The sequence below is a fragment of the Bos mutus genome, chromosome 28, assembly GCF_027580195.1.
Source record: "Bos mutus isolate GX-2022 chromosome 28, NWIPB_WYAK_1.1, whole genome shotgun sequence".
Lineage (NCBI taxonomy): Eukaryota > Metazoa > Chordata > Mammalia > Artiodactyla > Bovidae > Bos > Bos mutus.
Window position 1 is genome coordinate 39,484,153 of NC_091644.1, and position 23,425 is coordinate 39,507,577.

General features: G+C 40.8%; 1 protein-coding gene across 1 annotated transcript in view; it reads left to right on the forward strand.

The window, feature by feature from the left end:
• PCNX2 (pecanex 2) overlaps positions 1–23,425 on the forward strand; it is a 311,350-nt gene that overhangs the window by 13,032 nt on the left and 274,893 nt on the right. Inside the window, exons 2-5 of the mRNA XM_005891898.3 lie at positions 8,907–9,112; positions 10,677–10,794; positions 11,473–11,509; positions 13,100–14,380. Of these exons, the coding sequence (XP_005891960.1) occupies positions 8,907–9,112; positions 10,677–10,794; positions 11,473–11,509; positions 13,100–14,380 (1,642 nt within the window). The remainder of the gene's footprint in view (positions 1–8,906; positions 9,113–10,676; positions 10,795–11,472; positions 11,510–13,099; positions 14,381–23,425) is intronic.

Here is a 23,425-nt window from a genome sequence, read left to right on the forward strand (position 1 = left end):
AGATTGCCGGGAGAAATATCAATAACCTCAGATATGCAGATGACACCACCCTTATGGCAGAAAGTGAAGAGGAACTAAAAAGCCTCTTGATGAAAGTGAAAGAGGAGAGTGAAAAAGTTGGCTTAAACCTCAACATTCAGAAAACTAAGATCATGGCATCCGGTCCCATCACTTCATGGCAAATAGATGGAGAAACAGTGGAAACAGTGTCAGACTTTATTTTTGGGGGGCTTTAAAATCACTGCAGGTGGTGATTGCAGCCATGAAATTAAAAGATGCTTACTCCTTGGAAGGAAAGTTATGATCAACCTAAACGGCATGTTAAAAAGCAGAGACATTACTTTGTCAACAAAGGTCTGTCTAGTCAAGGCTATGGTTTTTCCAGTGGTCGTGTATGGATGTGAGAGTTGGACTATAAAGAAAGCTGAGTGCTGAAGAATTGATGCTTTTGAACTGTGGTGTTGTAGAAGACTCTTGAGAGTCCCTTGGACTGCAAGGAGATCCAACCAGTCCATCCTAAAGGAGGTCAGTCCTGGATGTTCGTTGGAAGGACTGATGCTGAAGCTGAAACTCCAATACTTTGGCCACTTGACATGAATATCAACTCATTGGAAAAGACTCTGATGCTGGAAAAGATTGAGGGCAGGAGGAAAAGGGGACAACAGAGGATGAGATGGTTGGATGGCATCACCGACTCAGTGGACATGGGTTTGGGTGGACTCCGGGAGTTGGTGATGGATAGGAAGGCCTGGCGTGCTGTGGTTCATGGGGTTGCAAAGAGTCAGACACGACTGAGCGACTGAACTGAACTGAGTAGTTCTCTAAGTTTGTAAAATTATTAAATGGAGAAAAATTACAACATGTAAACTTGCATATCTATCATATATGTTTATTTATTCACCAAGATTTTTTAGCAACTATTTGCTACATACCAGGCTAGGTGTTGAGAGAATAATGTAGAACAAGACAGACTTGGTCTTGTCCTCGTGGAACTGACCATCTTTGAATGAATAATTAAGAATCAATAATAAAAATATAAACACCTTGAAAAGGGACAAAAATAGACAACTGACAGAGAAATATATATACATACATATATTTTCAATAACCACATGAATGATTATTTTAGTAATAATCTAAGAAAAGTAGATATTAAAATAATGTGATTTTGGCATATCTGGGTTGCAAAGATTTAAAAGGTAATACCTAATATACTTTAAACAAATAACCATTCTCTGAAATTCAGAGGGATATATGTATAAGATGAATCACAATTTATTATAATAAAAGACTAGAAATAGGTATCAGTTGATAGGGAATGGGTTAATGAATTATATATGGCACTTCCAAAGTGGACTACTATGCAGTTGTAAAAAAGGGAGTGGGACAGTAGACTGCTCTAGAGTGATCTCTAGGATCTACTATTAAGTAGAAAAAGAACAGAAGTTAAAATTAAGCTAAAAATTAGGAAGGAAATAGAAAGCATTTACCTTTTTGTTTTTAAGAAGACACAATTAAAGGATAAATTAAGAAAAAACTAATATAAAAGTAAAGGAAATAGACTGGAGGATATTAACAGAGCTGGCAAAAAGGAATGAATCTTATTTGATAGTTTGGTGGCATACTCAAGCAAAAACTATTTCAAATGACTTTAAACACGGAGTTTCTAGGCCTTCTGGAATATAACCTAAAGATAAAAACAGCAAAAACATCTTAAATTGCATTTGGTTATCTTATTGTCATCAAAAAGATTTTATACTATTATTTTGAAGTTATTATATATATAGATTGATGATGACAATAAGAAACTGTGATTAGGAATCAAGAGTTCAGCAATAAGAGAAAACAGGTACAAATGAAATCACAGAAGTTACTTAGAACCTTGTAATCTACCATTTGAATTGGAAATACCCATCTGAAATCATGATTTACTTTTTTTTTAATGCATATTTTTAGCTCTATTTAGCACCCCACTCCAGTACTCTTGCCTGGAAAATCCCATGGACTGGGATTTCCTGGTGGGCTACAGTCCGTGGGGTTGCTAAGAGTCGGACACGACTGAGTGACTTCACTTTCACTTTTCACTTTCATGCATTGGAGAAGGAAATGGCAACCCACTCCAGTGTTCTTGCCTGGAGAATCCCAGGGATGGTGGAGCCTGGGTGGGCTGCCGTCTATGGGGTGGCACAGAGTCAGACATGACTGATGGGACGCAGCAGCAGCAGCAGCAGCTCTATTTAGATTGAGGCCAAGAGGAGAAAGGAGTGACAGAGGATGAGAAGGTTGGATGGCATCACTCAGTGAACATGAGTTTGAGCAAACTCCAGGAGATAGTGAAGAACAGGGTAGTCTGGAGTGCTGCAGTTCATGGGGTCGCAAAGGGTCACACACGACTTAGCAACTGAACAGAACACCTAGAATCAATGATAACCCAATAAGGATGCACAAATCTCACAGTCAGATTCTGGTCTTTAAGTACCATTTCCTTCTTAAAGATAGTAGGATTCTTTGGAGTAATGGCCCATTCTAGGTTTGGGCCAGACAACATACAAGAGGACCCTAAAGTCAGAGAAACTGTTGAAGAATACTAGGGTCATGTTGAAAGGCTTTGGGATTAAACTTGTAGATGCTGGCCAAAGATGGGTCAGTTTGAGCATCCATGGGTTGTGATATAATGGTGTGCATTTAGGAGTCGGGTGTGTCCTATAGGAAGTCAAGACATTGATGCTGTCGTATAGAAACTGTACTGGATGCCAGAAAGACTCAGCTGTCCCACCTACAGTGGCTGGTATGTTGGCAGAAAGACTTGCCCCCAGGTCAGTGACCAATCTGTGGTTAGCCTAAGAATGGGATGGACGGAGGGCCTCAGTGTCTCCATCTGCGAGGAACTGGAGAAGCAGGTTGACGCCAAGAAAGAGGCATACAGTCCTACTCATGTCCCTTGGTTATCAGAAAATCTTCCCTTAGAAATCTGCACTCCCATTTTGCACAGAAGTGCACCCCTGTGCCCACCACCAGGCCTGATTCTGTAAGCCCTTTCCTTGCTCTGACTCAGGAGATTGGGGCCATTGGTCCCCTTTCCATCATCCAGTGCCTCTCGCGGTCCTGGTCTCCTCATGTGATGTCACTGCTGCAGGGTCCTCTCTCCCTCACAAGGCCCACATTTGTCATCTCAGAAGCACTTACCAAGCAGCTAGTGTGGGAGCCTGACTCCTCGCAATGAGTCAGCAACTTCTTGAGACTTCTCCCTGAACTTGGCTTTGTCAGCTCCCAAGGAAAGCTCAGTTCATCAGTTTGGGAAGATGAAAAGACTCTCTGGATGGATGGTGGTGATGATTGCAAAACACTATGAGTGGACTTGATGCTCCTGAACTGTAAATTTTGAAATGGTTAAGATGGTAAATTTTGTTATATGTATTTTGCCACAATAAAAGGATATATATATATATATATATATATATATATATATATATATATATAAAAATAAATATATATAAAGGAATGGTGACTGTGAAAGAACCAGAGCTCTGAGCAGAAGGAGCAGAGGTGGGTCCCACGGGGGAGAGCTATGAACCATTGGGGTATACACACAGACAGGTGCTTCTAGGGAATGAATACTAAATCCCGAGAAACCCAGTTTCGCAAGAAATGCGAACTACTGTATTCATGATGCTTAGTTGGTAACACGTTATTTTTCATGAATTTTGTCAGAAAAAAGTTCAGTTGAATGATGATATTACTGGTTATCCTAGTAATGGATCAGAAAGTGACATATAGCTTATCTTTGGCCAAGGATATACTTTTGAAAAAATGTTGCCTCTTATTGTTAGTAAAGATGTGTTCAAATGCTCAGTTCATGGAAAGGAGAGAGAATTATGATTTACCTTAGAGCAAGTAAACCTCTATTCAAAATCTGAATATACCTTATACTGGGGGAAAGATTTGGGGTTGAAATTAAGCACAAATATAAAAACTGCTCATTCATGACAGAGTCCTTCCTAAACCCCCTCCTTTCCCTGCATGTACACTTATAGGAGAGAAAATTCTAGAAGCTGGAGATTTTTGTTGATTGAGCATAATGAGATCAGCAGTAAAATGGCCGTGAAAGTAATTTTCAGTGATCTCCCTGGGAATGTAGAATTGGGGGAATCTGAGCAGAGCTTATTTATATAGCATAAAAAGGGAACATTCGGAAACTTCCCTGGTCGTCCAGTGACTAAGCCTCCGAGATCCTAATGCAGGGGGCCTGGGTTTAATCCCAGGTCAGGGAACTAGATCCCACATGCCAAAACTAAGAGATCACACGCTGCAGTTAAAAGACCCTGACGCCACAAGGAAGGTTGAAGACCCTGCATGCTGCGACTAAGACCCGGCACAGCCAAATAAATAAATATCAAAAAATTAATAATAAAAGGGGACATCTCATTGATGTCATTTATTATTTTATTGAATAATAAACAGAGAAGATGCTCATTCCATTTGGAGGGTCTGCTTAAGGGAGAGGTTTTTAAAAGACTCATTAGGGCAGAGAATTTGGGGAAGAATAATGTGCCATGTGTCACATGCTGTGACATCTTTCCTATCTCCAAGGAAAGTTTCAGTAAAATGTGTATCTCTACAGTCTGGTGTGGTGTAGGGGCTTTTTGGTGATGTAATAAAGTTCTAAATGTTCCTTCTTTGACGATGAGACAGGAACTGTTCTTACCTGAATTGCGAACTAGTTACTGATACTCATGTTAACTTCAAATTCTACCTTGTTGCCTTCTCTTAATTTCAACATTATTAAGCTTATGCTGTAGACCACAGGTATGAGAATGAACTGAAAAGTAATATCTCTTCTTATTGTGGCAGGTCAATTTTTTTCCAAATGAATTTCCCCAGTATCCATATGTAATTTTTTCTCTCTCATCCTTCTTCCCTAGCCTTCTTTTCCCAATGCCTTAGAGTTTTATCTCTAATCTGATTTGAATGTCGGGGTTCCTCATAAAATGGAACCCCGACATTCATTTAGAGGAAGCCATGCTAGGTGCCACACCCCAAATCTCAGTGGTTCAATGAATCACAGGTTTATTTCTTGCTTCTGTTATATGTCCATCCGGGGTTTGGAAAGCCCTTGTTCCACAGAGTCACCCAGGAGCCCAGGCTGAAGAAGCTCTATCATCTTGTGGATAGATCTGGGAAATCATGACCTCTGACATGATCAGCTAAAGAGGAGAAGGGCATGGAGGAAGCACCCAACTTATAATTGTTTAGGCTTAGAAGTGACACTGACCACTTCTGCTCATAGTCCATTGGCCAAAAGTAGGCACATGGCCCCCACCAGACTGCAAGGGAGGCTGGGAAATCCAGGGGAGTCCATGTTTCTTTGCGAGCACTTTCTTTGCTACCGCTACTAACTGGAATACTATGAAACCCAAGTTACATTATAGTTCAAACAGCTTTTGAATGTACTTTGTATATGGCAGTTTGCTAATCTGTGCTCATAGACATTTGCTGGGATTTATTTATTTAAAAAATTTTTTTATTTATTTATGACTGTTCCGGGTCTTTGGTGCTGTGTGGTCTTTTTTCTAGCTGTGGTGAGCGGGAGCTACTCTCTAGATGTGGTGCTCAGAATTCTCATTACGATGGCTTCTCTTGTTGAAGAGCATAGGCTCTAGAGCACAGACTCCGTAGTTGAGGTGCACAGGCTTAGCTGCTCTGGATCTTCCTGGACTAGGGATCGAACCTGCACCTCCTGCATTGTCTGGTGGATTCTTTACCACTGAGCCACCAGGGAAGCCCTGCTGGGATTTATTTTTTTATTAAAAACTTTAAAAATCTTCCTTCTTTTCCTTCTACTTTTATTGAATAATAATGGACACGCAACATTTAAGATATACATCCTGATGGTTTGATTTACATATATTGTGAAATGATTATCACAGCAAAACATAGGCTTATTTAACATTAACCATCTCATACATACAATGGGTACAGTAGAAAGAGAAGAACAGAATTCTTGTGATGAGAACTCTTAGGACCTGCTCTCTTAACTTTCTTATGTATCATACAACAGTGTTAATTATAGTCATCATGTACACTACATCCTCAGTACTTATTACTCTTATAAGTTTCAACCACCTTCCTTTAATTTTCCCTCTCTCCACCCTCCCACTTCTGGTACCCAATCCGTCCCTCCTCCCACCCAACCCCTCTTGGCAGTCACAAGTCTGTTCTCCACGTCTCTGAGTCTGTTTCTGTTTCATGGGTAAGTTCACTTGCGTCCTATTTTAGGTTCCACACATAAGTGATATATGATATTTGTCTTTCTCTTTCTGACTTATTCCACTTAACGTCATAATCTCTAGGTCCATCCATGTTATTGCAAATGGCATTATTTCATCCTTTTCTTTTAGCCTATTTTAAAAATATATTTTAGACCTGAAATATAACAGACAGGTTAAAAAAGGTGATGAAAGCTGTTAATGACCTCTTTATCTGTCTTCCTAATTTGCCAATATGTTCCTTGAGGTTCTTCACAACTTCTCATGAGGACATACATGTGTAAATGTGACACTTGTCTGCTTTCAGAGAGGGAAATTGACTTTATATATTATCTGTCTGTCTAATATTATCTTATTTAATCATTCTTTCATTTATTTATTTATGAGTTTATATTTATGTGTGGACTGTTTCCCCCATGAAATAAAAACAAGCCAGTGGTGATGAAAATTTGACTTTTCCTGTTGGTGATCTTTCTTGGTTGTTCTTTTGTTTTGTCTATTTTCTTTGGGCTTCCCTTATGGCTCAGCTGGTAAAGAATTGCCTGCAATGCAGGAGACATGGGTTCAATCCTTGGGTTGGGAAGATCCCCCGGAGAAGGAAAAGGCTACCCACTCCAGTATTCTGGCCTGGAGAATTCCATGGACTGTATAGTCCATGGAGTCGTAAAGAGTCAGACACATCTGAGCGATAACCCATTGTTATTCTGTTTAGAAATGGTCTTACCTAGATGGTAAACAATCAGATAAGACCAGAGCAAGTTATGCAGAGGCTGTGTGGGACCAGAGGGGGCCAGGCCATGTGGTCTCCAAGCCTAGCTATGTTCCACGTTGCAGCACAGACTGGACTCATCACTGTTTTTCTGAGGTCCTTCTGGGAGGTGCACTGATGAAAAAGGTCTCACTTTATTGAAACTGTTCTTAGTATCATCTTGAGACACTCAGGGATTCATTTCTATCCCTTAGGAAAGACTGGAAAACCCATCATGGTTCATGGTCTGTGAGAAAAATAGGAAGGGATGTGAAGGGAGAATTAAATGGATCTCAGTGATTCTATTAATACTTGTTTCTTGAGGGGATTAGACAGAATCAAACTGACCCTCACCAGTGCTATTGCTAAGTCACTTCAGTCGTGTCCGACTCTGTGCGACCCCATAGACGGCAGCCCACCAGGCTCCCCATCCCTGGGATTCTCCAGGCAAGAACACCGGAGTGGGTTGCCATTTCCTTCTCCAATGCAGGAAAGTGAAAGGTGAAAGTGAAGTTGCTCAGTTGTGTCCGACCCTCAGTGACCCCATGGACTGCAGCCTTCCAGGCTCCTCCATCCATGGGATTTTCCAGGCAAGAGTACTGGAGTGGGGTGCCATTGCCTTCTCCGGACCCTCACCATTATCTCCATGTAAAGATCCTTTGCTACTGATGGAAATATCCCTCTGCCTTTTGTTTTTTTGAACTTCTAATTTTATATTGGAGTATATCCAATAACAATGTTCTGATGGTTTCAGGTGTACAGCAGAGTGACTCAGCCATAAATATACATGTATCCATTCTCCCCCAAACTCTCCCATCCAGGCTGCCGCATAACATTGATCCATGTGCTGCAGTAGGTTCTTGTTGGTTATCCCTCTTAAATTTAGCGGTGTGTACATGTTGATCCCCAACTCCCTAACTATCCCTCCCCTTCTAGTAACCATAAATCCATTCTCTAAGTCTGTGAGTCTGTTTCTGTTTGTAAATAAGTTTGTATCATTTCTTCCTAGATTCCTCATGTAAGGGATATCATATGATATTTCTCTCTGACTGACTTCACTAAGTATGACAGTCTCTAGGTCCATCTAAGTTACTGCAGCTGGCATTATTTCATCCTTTTTAATGGCTAAATAATATTCCATTAATATGTATATTAATGGAATATTAATATATGTACCACACCCAAAGAAGATGTACCACATCTTCTTTATCCCTTCATATGTTGATAGACATTTAGGTTGCTTCCGTGTCTTGGCTATCGTAAACAGTGCTGCAGTGAATACTGAGGTGCGTGTATCCTTTCAGATCATGTTCTTCTCTGGATATATGCCCAGGAGTGGGATTATCCTTCTGTGTTTTAGAAACAGTACACTCTCATAGAGCCCTTGCCTACATCATGCCACTAGAAAAATCCATGGCTTGATGATATTCACTCAATGGGAAATCAGGTTTTTTAAATTTCTTTCTCCTTTCCTCTGTTCTCTGCAAGGGTGTTTGTGTTTTGTTGAAGAAGATAGCATCTCAAAGGCCTTTCTCTGGCCTTGAAGACCACGTGCACAAGAAGACCAGATTTGACTATAGAATAAAGAGCTAGTAGAAATGGAGAGCCTTGCTATACTGTATCTTTCATTCTGTGAGGTTCCTGTCTGCAAGTCAAATCTTGGTCATTGCAGCTAGTGGCAGAACCTGAGAAATAAGAAAGACTTTTTAAGAAGATAAAAAGGTAATAGCTCTTTCTCCTTGGATATTAAGAAAAGAAAAGTTACAAAGCTAATAAAATTTGAAACCTTGCCCAATTTATGCTTGATAAATACTTAAAAAATGTTTTCATATATAAGATAAAAATAATCCTACAAGCAAATAATTTTTTTCCCTTTCTTTTCTCTTCTATAGGCTTTTCCTCCAGATGCCATCACTGTATTTTTATACTGCAGTTCAGTGACCATATTCTTCACAGTAATCAAATTGGTCAGTTATCGCCTACACCTCATGTTTGATAAAGGAGAAGTGATCCAGCAAAGACCCTCTGGAAAGAAAGAAAAGCCACGTAAAGACAAAGAGGCCAACGGTGACCATATAACTAATCACAGAAATCCAAGGTAACATTTCTAATTAATGCATCAGTTTATAATTTAAATGTTTTCATCTTGATTAAAATAATTTCGCTCATTTGTTTGGTGTTTATGAAAATATGCCAGGAGAGTCAGACACAAATATGTACATTTTTCTTATATTTACATATACACTTAGGCATAAAAATTGTTGATGATCCAGATGGTTTAATTGACTGTTTAATGTGACCTTATACCATGCTGTGAAATCCATTTGCATTAGGCTTAGCATAACAAAATATTTTACTTTTGTCTTTCTATCTCATCATTTAAATGCTTAGCACATGCGAGTATTTTCAGGAAATTTGTGTTTGTTGATTTAAAAGTAATACATTGTGTAGAACTAAAATATTAAAGATAATTCTCATGTGGGCATTTGTCACTATTCTGGGTCTTATTTCTGATAGTTCTTTAAGGGAGCATGTCTTATTTTAAAGTAATGTTTATTAGCTTTTAAAAGTAAAGTTTGTATACCATGGTTTTTCCTTTCTGTTTGTATGTGTATTTATGGACATATAGTTGATGTACAATGTTATATTAGTTTCCGGTGTACAGCAAGTGATTCTTTTTCAGGTTCTTTTCCCATATAGGTTATTACAAAATATCAACTTGAGTTCCTTATGTTATACCGTAGGATCTTGTTTATTTATTTTATATATAGTAGTGTGTATATTGGAGAAGGCAATGGCACCCTACTCCAGTACTCCTGCCTGGAAAATCCCATGGGTGGAGGAGCCTGGTGGGCTGCAGTCCATGGGGTCGCTGAGGGTCGGATACGACTGAGCGACTTCCCTTTCACTTTTCACTTTCATGCATTGGAGAAGGAAATGGCAACCCACTCCAGTGTTCTTGCCTGGAGAATCCCAGGGACAGGGGAGCCTGGTGGGCTGCCGTCTATGGGGTCACACAGAGTCGGACACGACTGAAGTGACTTAGCAGCAGCAGCAGTGTGTATATGTTAATCCCAAATTCCTAATTTATTCATCCCTCTCCTTTTCCCCTTTGATAGCTATAAGTTTGTTTTCTATGTCTGGGAGTCTGTTTCTGTTTTGTAAATAAATTCATTTGTGTCATATTTTATATTCCACATATAAGTGATGTCATATGGTATTTGTCTCTCTCTTTCTCACTTACTTCCCTTAGTATGATAATCTCTAGGTCTGCCAATGTTGCTCCAAATGGCATTATTTTATTCTTTTTTTTATGGCCAGAAAGTGAAAGTGAAGTCTCTCAGTCGTGTCCCACTCTTTGTGACCCCATGGACACCAGGCTCCTCTGTCCATGGGATTTTCTAGGCAAGAGTACTGGAGTGGGTTGCCATTTCCTTCTCCAGGGAATCTTCCTGACCCAGGGATCAAACCCAGGTCTCCCACATTGTAGACAGACGCTTTACCGACTGAGCCACCAGGGAAGTCTGAGTACTATTCAGTTGTGTATACCATGGATTTGACAAAGTGGAAACAAGGAAAACAATTGTTTAGGGACTAAGGCCGAAAGAGCCATACTTCTATTTTATAATATCACTACCCCTGTGTTTCTCATGCTGGATTAGCAATAATGGACAGATTAACAGCGGCAAAAAAGAAGCCGATCGATCCCTCTCCACACCTCCTCTCCACGGCAGCTCCGGAGGACAGAGCATAAACTCTCATCACTCTTCTGGGCTCCTGGTCAGTGGTCTGTTTTCTCTTTCACTCTCTTCATGCTGCTGTTTTGTTGATTCCGGAAGTGTGCAATGGCGGTGGCTGCGGTTTACACGTGCTGGTTGTCAATACTTGTCTTTGGGTAGCAGTGACCTGAGGGGCGCCCTTGGGCCATGAGATAAACACCTAATCACGTGCTGCAAGTACACCCATCAGCCTCTTCTGCAGTCCGCCCACCCTGCTGGGACTGCAGGTGACCAGACCCCATAAACACCTCTGCACTGCCCTTCCCTGGGCCTGTCTGTCGTCCATCTCAGTCACTGTATTTTCAGTGCCTTTCCCTGGAGTCCAGTCCTTCACTCCACGTGAAATCACACTTAAATCACCATTTTTTTTCCCCTCTAGATTCACTTTCTTGGACTCTCTTCCTTACAGCATAAAGTAGCACATTATTTGTCTCCTCACTTTTTTAATTATCAAACTCCCTTTGATCACAGCACTGGGGTCTTGGGTGGATGTCTGTACCAGACACTAAATTCTCCCCATTTGTCTCATACATGTAGTGCCCAGTATAGTGGACACTATACTGTCTCTTCCCACCTGCCATTTAGAAAGACAGTGGTGGTTGTTCTGTGTCTGCTGACTGCCTGGAAGTGAGCAAGGGAGCTGGGTCACTGATTGATTTTTGTTCTTTCATTTATCTAGGACCTGCCAGCGCAGGAAACAGCAGAAGATCTCACAGGTAGAGTGCTTATGCTCACTATTTAGTATTTTATCACAGCATTATTCTCAGTGAAACACAAATTCGTTTTTATAAAGCCGAATGCCAATGAAGTCATTAAGATTTAGAACTGTACCTAAGACTGTATATTTATATTTTACCTTCATTTCTTTAACTCTTCATTTTAATTATTTATCAGAATCTGTATATCATGTCTGTGTTCAGACTGTGATTTTGTATTGATCGTATTTCATTGTCCTTTCTCCAATCTCTGCCTCTTTCCATAAGGCTCATAATAGCTGATATATAATAGGTAAATTCATCATCAATGCACATACTTGCTTTTTTTTTTTTTTCAATTTTTTGGCTGTACCTCCTGGCATGTGGGAGTCTTAGTTCTCCTACCTGGGATTGAACTCTTGCCCTTTGCATTGGAAGGGTGGATTCTTAACCACTTAACAACATTGTGTTCTGTGTCTTTGCATTTCTCTCCATTTACAAATTTTGTTTCTGGGATTTCCTTTTAATCCTCCCACCCCAAATATTTATTTTACTTTTTTGCTAAGATTTTATTTTATTGATTTTTGACTGCCTTCAGAAGCCTTGTGTACATGCGAAGTCACCCCAGTCATTCTTGTCTCTTTGCCTGCCAAACTCCTCTGTCCATGGGATTCTCCAGGCAAAAATCCTGGACTGGGTTGCCATTCCCTTCTCCAGGGGATCTTCCTGGCCCAGGGATTGAACCCACGTCTCTTACGTCTCCTGCATTAGCAGGCAGGTTCTTCACCATTAGCGCCACTGAGAAGCAGGACTTAGAAGACTTAGAAAAGAACTTTTGGAGGCCTGAATGAACCTCTTCCTTTCTCTGCATTGAACAACTTCTGCTGAGGTCACATTATAAAATCCAAGCTGCTTTGGCTTGTCAAGTGCTACAGTGGATTGGCCAAAAGTTTGTTTGTTTTTTTTCATTACATCTTACAGAAAAATCTGAATGAACTTTTTGGCCAACCGTATATTTTGGAGCCTCCCTGCCTTGGTTTACAAGGATTAAGTAACTTACCCAATGTACTGTAGCTAGTAAACAGCACAGCCAACATCTTTCGGATTGCAAATATGTTGTTTAAATCATACTAGTCTGCCTCCCAAGCTTCCCAGGTGGCTCAGTGGTAAACAATTCACCTGCCAATTCAAGAGATGTGAGTTTGATCTCTGGGTCGGGAAGATCCCCCTGGAGAGGAAAGTGGCACCCCACTCCAGTACTCTTGCCTGGGAGATTCCATGGACAGAGGAGCCTGGCGGGCTACAGTCTATAGTGTTGCAAAGAGCCAGACATGACTGAGCAACTGAGTATGCACGAGTCTGACTCCCAGGGCCACAAAAGAGGGAAAGCTGAAAGTCTGAATTATTATCTTAAATATGGAGATTTCCAGATCAATTTCACAGCAGAGGTGGTATTTTAAAAATAAGCATCTAATCACATTTGTTGCTGGTGTTATTTTAAATTTTTTATTGGTATTATGTACGATAATAATAAGTTATTATCATTTGGTCTGCGCTGGGACATCATTCATCCATTCTGGATGGGAATCAAGATGCTGTTGTTGATTTCAGGTGTCGTTCTCTCAGATGACCAACCCATAGCACCAGCGTCATCTACCTCACCTGCTATCAAAACGGAAAGCTTACCTGCTTCTAAAGCACCCGTGCTGGGAGCCCTTACCACATCAGCAATACCACTGAAACCTGTTGTGGCAGAAACTTGCATTGGTGATCAAGGGAAGGAAAGAGGGGGCAGGGGGCAGCCCCCCTTCCACCACAGATCCGAGGATGGCTTGGTGGACAAAGAAACCGTAAAGAAGTTGCCCTACCTGTCTTTGTCTCAGTACGACTTACTGGAGACGGACGTTTCTGTCCAGCCTTGGGGGAGTGAGAATTCTGTCTTGATTCCAGAACCTGGTCATTATGCCTCCATCAGGGACAAGCTACAGAACAAGTCGCCTCAGGACAGCCTGAGCAGCAGCTGCCCACAGTGTAACACCGTCATCGCCAGACCTGTGCAGGGGCAAGTTTCCCAGCAGGTGGACTCGACCTTGAACCAGGACGTGGGTGACTCAGATAGTGAGGTCGCCGTCACTCTGATAGATACTTCTCAACCTGGTGACCCGCTGAGTCTGCACGAACCCATTAGGATCGTCATTACCATGAGCAGTACGCCCAACTCCATGACAGACTTGGAAAGCTCGCTGCATCTCAAGGCGGTTGGTACTCAGCCATCTGGCTTCCAGGCTGATGCTGAGCCAGCTCCCCCAGGGGCAGCCAGTCCCCTAAACGTGGAGCAGATGAGAATTCCTGTCATCACCTTCCAGCTGTCTGAGGATGCAGGAGGCACGGTGTGTCCCGAAAGCAGTGGGAGTGGCAGGACGCCAGAGAGACTGACGGTGGAGGCGTCCTCCAATCCGTGTTCTGGCTATGAATCTGGGGAGGGGGGCAGTGCCACCCAGGACCACAGTCCTTCCCCAGGAGACCACTGTGCAACCCCCCCACCTACACCTAACATGGTCTCCGAGTCTGAGGTGGGAATGGAAGCCCAGGCCAACCTTGATCCATCATCTTGTAGAACCAGCCAGGAGAAGAGACATGCCCGGGTCCTCAGCGTGGACAGTGGGACAGATGTCTTCTTGAGCAAAAGTTCTGCAGAAATTATTAATGATAAAGAACAAACAATGCCAACTTCCAAATCTGACCTAGAGGCCAAGGAAGGACAAGTACCAAATGAATCCAACTTCCTGGAATTTGTCTCCTTGTTAGAATCGATTAATACTTCCAAGGTGGTGGTATCTAACCAAAGGAATGAGCCAACAGAGCAGAACAAAGACAGCAGGCTTCCTGCAGGTAGGATCCCACATCTGTTCTGTCCTGCTGATACAGAGAAGGCAGTGTTTCTCTTTGTCATTGGCTTTCTGTGATTTGACTTTGCAAACAGAAGGACAGCTATTGTGTAATTGTTGGCTGTTTGGCTCTTCACTGGTGTTTGCTGAATGTGCCAAAACCAAGCTGTGTGATGAACATAGATTAAAACTGGTTCACTCCTCCAGGAAATTTTAGGCATAGTAATGAAGATTTGGCTTCCCTGGAAGGCAGGAATATTTATTTCTAAGGAAATAAGCAATTATATGTTACCATGGTGACGAAAGCCTTCAATGGATGTCTCTGCCATTATAAAATAGACGCGTTCTGGGAAAGCAAATTGTAAAGCAAATTAAATGAATCCACTTTTCTGTTGAATGATATTATGCAGTCCTGTATGCTGAATTTCCTAATTATCCCAAGTTGTAAACATAATTATAACACATGGCCCTTAATATATGCCAGTGAAAGTGTTAGTCGCTCAGTTGTGTCTGATTCTTTGCAACCCCATGGACTGTAGTCCACCAGGCTCCTCTGTCCATGGAGTTCTCCTGGCAAGAATACTGGAGTGGGCAGCCATTCCCTTCTCCAGGGAATCTTCCTGACCTAGGGATCAAATCCGGGTCTCCTGCATTGCAGGCAGATTCTTTACCATGTGAACCACCAGGGAAGCCCAATTTATGCCAGGCACTGTCCTAAACCCTTTACCGATATTAACGAGGGTGACCATCTGTGGTGGTTTGTTCGACAAGGTCCTTGTTAACATGTGTTTTGCCAACATAATTATTAATAGCACCACCTCTCTCTCACAAAAGTGTTCCCAGCTTGAACAATAAGTTATACAGTTACTGTATAATGGAGTGAATTATATACAGCTTCACTCATTTGCTCCTCATATAACCTTATGTTATGGGTCCTTTTATCATTCCTTCTGGAAAGGTGGTTTTCTCTGTTTTCCAAGTTAGTCTAGTAAGTCTGGAGCTGAGCTTTGATCTTGGTGTTGCTCCAGAGTCAACATTCATAAATAATAAAACTATATTTCTTGCATGAATATAAGAGTCATTACTTTTCAAGTTACTTAATATCTCTGAGCTCAGTTTCTTCCCTGGCAAAGGATGTTACTGGACTAAAGTTTCTGCAAAGCCTTTTTTTATGTTTTTTTTTTTTTTTTTTTGGCTGAATTGCATGATATGCAGGACCTTAGTTCCCTGACAAGGGATCCGAGCCAGGCCCCCTGCAGTGGAAGTGAGGAGTCCTATCACTGGACTGCCAGGGAAGTCCCTACAGTCTTTTAACTTTCAGTTCAGTTCAGTTCAGTCGCTCAGTCGTGTCCGACTCTTTGCAGCCCCATGAATCGCAGCACGCCAGGCCTCCTGTCCATCACCAACTCCCGAAGTTCACCCAGACTCATGTCCATCGAGTCGGTGATGCCATCCAGCCATCTCATCCTCTGTCGTCCCCTTCTCCTCCTGCCCACAATCCCTCCCAGCATCAGAGTCTTTTCCAATGAGTCAACTCTTTGCATGAGGTGGCCAAAGTACTGGAGTTTCAGCTTTAGCATCATTCCTTCCAAAGAACACCCAGGACTGATCTCCTTCAGAATGGACTGGTTGGATCTCCTTGCAGTGCAAGGGACTCTCAAGAGTCTTCTCCAACACCACAGTTCAAAAGCATCAATTCTTCGGCACTCAGCCTTCTTCACAGTCCAACTCTCACATCCATACATGACCACAGGAAAAACCATAGCCTTGACTAGACGGGCCTTTGTTGGCAAAGTAATGTCTCTGCTTTTGAATATGCTATCTAGGTTGGTCATAACTTTCCTTCCAAGGAGTAAGCATCTTTTAATTTCATGGCTGCAGTCACCATCTGCAGTGATTTTGGAGCCTCCAAAAATAAAGTCTGACACTGTTTCCACTGTTTCCCCATCTATTTGCCATGAAGTGATGGGACCAGATGCCATGATCTTCATTTTCTGAATGTTGAGGTTTAAGCCAACTTTTTCACTCTCCTCTTTCACTTTCATCAAGAGGCTTTTTAGTTCCTCTTCACTTTCTGCCATAAGGGTGGTGTCATCTGCATATCTGAGATTATTGATATTTCTCCTGGCAATCTTGAGTTCAGCTTGTATGTCCACATTTCTCTGATTTTTGAGTACATCATTTCTGCATAGATCTCTGAGAGCATATCTATACAGTAGGATTGCTTGCAGGAAGTTGTGGTTCATGGGTCTGTAGCATTTCTTCATTCTAGGATTACCCCTTTATTATTGGCTGTTCTCTGGGACAGTCAGAGGTCCCTTTGGCTCCACGATGGTAGCTCCCAGCAGTTTGTTCTTGTTCCTTTTGTCTTTCTGGTGCACTTCAAAAGGCTGTCCTGCTAGTGGATCAGTCCACTCTTGCACAAAATTTCATCAATATTTGAATATTTAAATTATGTAAACTAAATGTATTCTCCTTTTCACTACATCTATGTATCCAGGATTTGTGTATAAAGTATCATGGACAGGAAAGGTAAACTTCTTAACAAACATGTGCAGTACAAGAACACATTGGTAACTTTGAGATACTAGACATCTTTCTGATTTGTGCTTCGGATTGCTTCAGTTCAGTTCAGTTGCTCAGTCATATCCGACTCTTTGCGACCCCATGAATTGCAGCACACCAGGCCTCCCTGTCTATCACCAACTCCCAGAGTTTACTCAAACTCATGTTCATCGAGTTGGTGATGCCATCCAGCCATCTCATCCTCTGTCATCCCCTTCTCCTCCTGCCCACAATCCCTCCCAGCATCAGAGTCTTTTCCAATGAGTTAACTCTTCGCATGAGGTGGCCAAAGTATTGGAGTTTCAGCTTTAGCATCATTCCTTCCAAAGAACACCCAGGACTGATCTCCTTCAGAATGGACTGGTTGGATCTCCTTGCAGTCCAAGGGACTCTCAAGAGTCTTCTCCAACACCACAGTTCAAAAGCATCAATTCTTCGGCACTCAGCTTTCTTCACAGTCCAACTCTCACAGCCATACATGACCACAGGAAAAACCATAGCCTTGACTAGACGGACCTTTGTTGGCAAAGTAATGTCTCTGCTTTTGAATATGCTATCTGGGTTGGTCATAACTTTCCTTCCAATGAGTAAGCATCTTTTGGATTGCTTACCCTCCAGTTAGTATAAAGATTCATGGATCTAGGCCAGCATTGTCTGGTGGAACTTTCTTCAGTGATGGAAGTGTCCTGTATCTGCCACCACCAGGGACTACTGGCCACATGTAGCTATTAAATACTTGAAATGGGGATTGTGCAAAAATACAGTTTTTAATTTTATTGAATTTTACTTTATTTAAGTAGCCACATGTGGCTACTGTAGTGGGTAGTGCTGAGCCAGCAATGTGTGTCTTCTTGGGGAGCTATGAGTAGGGTGGACAGATCCTGGCTTTGAAACTTGAACAGCCCAGGGCCAAATTTTGGTTTTTCAGTGCCAGCTGGGTGAGGTTGGGCCATTCACCATATCCATCTGAGTCACAGTTTCTTCAGGGAAGCAGGAATAATAATATGTTACAGATTTACTGTGATGATTCAGTTAGGAAAATATGTTAAAAGTCTTAATACTTGATCAATTTCAGCCGTCTGTTCTGAGTTTCCCCTCTGGCTATTATGTGAGGTTTATTTAATCTGTCTGCTTACGTTTCTGCTCTTCAACTTTTCAGCCAGCCATATTTAATCAGAATGGGGTTGAATTGGAAATCTAGGGTGTGCAAAGAGGTGTGGATGCTATGAGGTTTTCTTTGGAAAGAATCAGGCTTGGTTGTTGGGACAGGAACAGGTTTGGCTATTGAGAACTTGTAGGTACAATAGGGAGGGGGAAGTTGGAGTGGATTATATGTCTATTCCAGGAAGGGTCAGAGGTTTTTTCCTAATTTATTTTTTAAAAACTACCAAACATTTGCTCTTCTTGTCCTGTAATTTATTCTCCTCCTTTATTTTTTAAATTGAAATATAGTTGATGTACAATCCTATATGTGTTTCAGGATTATATAACAATGATTCACAATTTTTAAAGATTGTATTCATTTAAAGTTATAAAATATTAGCTATATTTCCTGTGCTGTACAATATATCCTTGTAGCTTATTTATTTTAATTGTAGTAGTTTGTACCTCTTATCCCTTATCCCTGTCTTCTCTCTCCCCACTAATAATCACTAGTGTGCTCTCTACATCTGCGTTATTTCTATTTGTTATATTCACTAGTTTGCTTTATTTTTTAGATTGCATATGTATATGATAACCTACGATATTTGTCTTTCTTGACTTCACGAAACATAATAATTCCAAGTCCATGTTGTTGCAGATGGCAAAATTTCATTCCATTTTATGGCTGAGTAATATTCCATTGTAAATACTTATACTATATCTTTTTTATCCATTCATCTGTTGATGGACACATAGACTTCTTATGTATCTTGGCTATTGTAGATAATACTGCTTTGAATATTGGGGTGCATGTATTATTTGAATTAGTGTGCTTATTTTCTTCAGATAAATACCCAGGGATGGGATTCCTAGGTCATATGGGGATTCTATGTTCAGTTTTCTGATGAACTTCCATAATCCATAGTGGCTGTACCAGTTTGCATTCCTACCACCATCCCTTTTTTTCTACATCCTCACCAACATTTCTTATTTGTGGACTTTTTGATGATGGCCATTCTGACAGATGTGAGGTGATATCTCATTGTGGTTTTGATTTGCATTTCTCAGTGATTAGTTGGCCATCTTGATGTGCCTGTTGGCCATCTGTATGTCTTTTTTTGAAAAATGCCCATTCAGATCTTTTGCTCGCTTTTTAATCGGGTTGATTGTTTTTTGTTATTGATTTGTATGAGCTGTTCATATATTTTGATATTAACTCCTTGTCAGTCATATCATTTGCAAGTATTTTCTCCCAATCATTAGGTTGTCTGCTTATTTTGATGATGGTTTTCTTTGTTGTACAAAAGCTTTTAAATTTAATTATGTCCCATTTAAAAAAATTTTTGCTTTTGTTTTCTTTGCCTTAGGAAACAGATGCAAACAGTAATTCTGCAGTTTATGTCAAAGAGTGCTTTGCCTTATGTTTTCTTCTAGGAGTTTTTTTGGTTTCTGATATTATATTTAGGTCTTTAACTCATTTTGAGTTTAGTTTTTGTATCTGGTATGAGGAAATATTCTAATCTCATTCTTTTATATGTAGTTATCCAGTGCTCTTTACGGTACTCTTATTTCCAACCCAGGTTGCCTCCACAAAGGCCTTTAGGATTATCTTTAGGTCTTGGGGATATTCTAGAATTTGAGGCGATAGAAACCCACATACTTACCAACAGCCTTCAAAATCATGTTTCTGTTTTGTTTTGATACTGCTTTATTTTATTTTGTGGTAATAAAAACTGCTCAATTGAGAAAAAGTAAGGCTATTATTTAGTGCTTGCTACAAAAGAGTCCAACACCAGCATTCTGGCAGAAACTCTGAGGCAGGCAGAGAAGAAAGCTTTGTAGTGGAAAAAAGGAAGATTCCAGGTGTGATTGGAAGCTATTGGCCTGGGGAAGCTGGAGGCGGGATTATAGCATTTGATGTGATTAGTTTATTATTGTCGTTGTCACTAGGTCCTGTCCACCTCCTTGTGACCCCCTGGACTGCAGCATGCTAGGCTTCTCTGTCCTTCACTATCTCCTGGAGTTTGCTCAAATTCTTGTCCATTGAGCCAGTGATGCTATCTAACCATCTCATCCCCTGCTGCCCTCTTCTCCTGCTCTCAATCTTTCCCAGCATCAGGGTCTTTTCCAATGAATTGACTCTTTGCATCAGGTGGCCAAAGTCTTGGAGCTTCAGCTTTAGCATCAACAATAAATATTCAGGGTTGATTTCCTTCAGGATTGACTGGTTTGATCTCCTTGCAGTCCAAGGGACTCTCAAGAGTCTTCTCCAACACCACAATTTGAAACCATCTATTCCTCAGTGCTCAGCCTTCTAAATGGTCCAACTTTCACATCCATACGTGACTACTGGAAAAAACAGCTTTGACTATACGGACATTTTTTGGCAAAGTGAGGTCTCTGCTTTTTAATATGCTGTCTAGATTTGTCATAGCTTTCCCTCCAAGAAGCAAGTGTCTTTCACTTTCATGGCTACAGTTACCATCTACAGTGATTTTGGAGCCATGAAGTGATGGGACAAGATGCCGTGATCTTAGTTTTTTGAATGTTGAGTTTCAAGCCAGCTTTTTCACTCTCTATTTCAGCCTTATCAAGAGGCTCTTTAGTTCCTCTTCACTTTCTGCCATATAGTGGTATCATCTGCATATCTGAGATTGTTAATATTTCTCTTGGCAATCTTGATTCCAGCTTGTGATTCCTCCAACCTTGCATTTTGCATTATGTATTCTGCATATAAGTTAAATAAGTGAAGTCGCTCAGTCGTGTCTGACTCTTTGTGACCCCATGGACTATAGTCTACCAGGTTCCTCCATCCATGGGATTTTCCAGGCAAGAGTACTGGAGTGGGTTGCCATTTCCTTTTCCAGGAGATCTTCCCGACCCAGGGACTGAACCTGGGTCTCCCACATGGTAGGCAGACGCTTTACCATCTGAGCCACCAGGGAAGTCTAAGAAGGGTGAAAATATACAGCCTTATTGTACTCCTTTCTCAATTTTCCACCAGTTGTTCCATGTCCAGTTCTAACTATTGCTTCTTGACCTGCATAAGGTTTCTCAGGAGACAGGTAAGGTGGTCTGGTAGTCCTATCTCTTTAAGAATTTTCCAGTTTGTTGTAATCCACACAGTCAAAGGCTTTAGTGTAGTCAATGAAGCAGAAATAGATTTTTTTTTAATTCCCTTGCTTTTCCCGTGATCCAACAAAGGTTTGCAATTTGATCTCTGGCTCCTTTGCCATTTTGAAATCCAGCTTTACATCTGAAAGTTCTCAGTTCACATACTGCTGAAGCCTAGCTTGAAGATTTTGAGCATAATCATGCTAACATGTGAAATCAGCACAATTATATGATAGTTTGAACATTCTTTGGCATTGCCTTTCTTTGTGGTAGGAATGAAAACTGACCTTTTCCAGTCATGTGGCCATTGCTGAGTTTTCCAAATTTGCTGCCATATTCACAAATTTGCAGCATTTTCACATCATCATCTTTTAGGATTTTAAATAGTCTAGCTGGAATTCCATCATCTCCACTAGCTTTGTTCATAGTATGCTTCCTAAGGCCCGCTTGACTTCACACTTCAGGGTGTCCAGTTCTAGGTGAGTGACTGCATCATCGTGGTTATCTGGGTCATTGAGACCTTTCTTGTGTAGTTTCATGTATACATTTCTTGTATAGTTATGTGTATTCTTGCCACCTCTTAATCTCTTCTGTTTGTTAGGTCCTTACCATTTCTGTCCTTTATCAAGGGGGAGAAAATGGCAACCCACTCCAGTATTCTTGCCTGAAGAACCCCATGAGCAGTATAAAAAGGCAAAAACATGATTGGTTAAAAGAGCATATTTGGCTTCCTCTGATTGGTTGGATTTCTGCAATTGGAAGCAGGGATAAAAATTAGGAAAGCTCTCAGTTATTAATCAATTCCTGTCCATTTTGGGCTGATTGTTGCAGGAGTTATTATTTGGCTTCCTGAGTCGTTTGCTAGAAATAGTGGTCTGATATCCGACAAGTGTGACTTGTACATAGTATGTTAGTTTCCTGGGCTGGTTACTGTAGCTAATGGATTATTTTTCTGAGATTGTGTAGATTGTGGGTCAGAGTTCTATTTGTGTATATATTATATGGCTATTGTCTATTTGTATATTCAATTTCTCCTAGACTTTCTAAGCAAATAATCATGAATGCATGTGGAGATGGTTATTGAAGAATTATTAATATCTGCAGTATAGAAAAATAGGAACACTAAATTTATAAGAATAGGAGTCTAGTTTAATAAATTATACTATTTTAATATAATATTATTTAGTTTCCATTTGGGGATGATGCAGAAGAATATCTCCTGTCATTAAATATTAATAGTACTTTAAGATAAGTAGAACAGTTATAGAAGTAAAACAGTTATAAAACAATATCTGCTTTTGGGGACTTCCCTGGTGGTCCAGTTTTTAAGATTCCATGCCTCCACAACACAGGGACATGGGTTCGATCACTGGACAAAGAACTAAGATCCCATGTGCCTGCAGCATATCCAAAAAAACCCAACACCAAAAACTGTTTTATAGCTTTTCTATTTAGTTTAGTAAATTATACTGTATTAATGTAAGATAACTTCCATTTTTGGATGATGTAGAAATATATATCATTAAATATTTGTAATAATTTAAGAAAAGTAGAATAGTTATAAAACAACATCTAAATTATGACTTTATTTTTGAAAAAAAAATGTCTAAAAGAAAACTCCAGTGTGATATCTATCATATTGGCTCCTGAATCAGCATGGTGGGGTTAGGAGTAATTTAAGATTTTTTCCCTTTTCTCTAGTTTTAAATTATATGCCATTCACTTGTGCTATTTTTAGACACTGAAATTCCTTTACGTGTGTATTTTTAAAGGGAAAAGGAGAAAAGTAGCCATTGTTGTTGTTTGGTCGCCAAGTCGCGTCCAGCTCTTTTGCGACCCCATGGACTGTAGCTTGCCAGACCCCTCTGCCCATGAGATTTCCCAGGCAGGAATACTGGAGTGGGTTGCCATTTCCTTCTCCAAGAGATCTTCCCAACCCAGGGACTGAACCCGCATCTCCTGTCTTGGCAGGAGGGTTCTTTACCACCGAGCCATCAGAGAAGCCCCAAAGTAGCCCATAGGTTGGCATATCTTATGTGCCCAATTAAGAGAAGGAGAGACTAAGGTATTAAAAGCAACATGAATGAAGGAGTCCACATACACGTAGTGTTAGCAGATAGAGCTGTCTAAACATGCCTCGCTGCAGTTTTTATGTGACATGATCACTGGCTAAAGCTATTTGTTATGATAGCACTTTTTCACAGATGTGTTTCTTGAAAACTGTGAA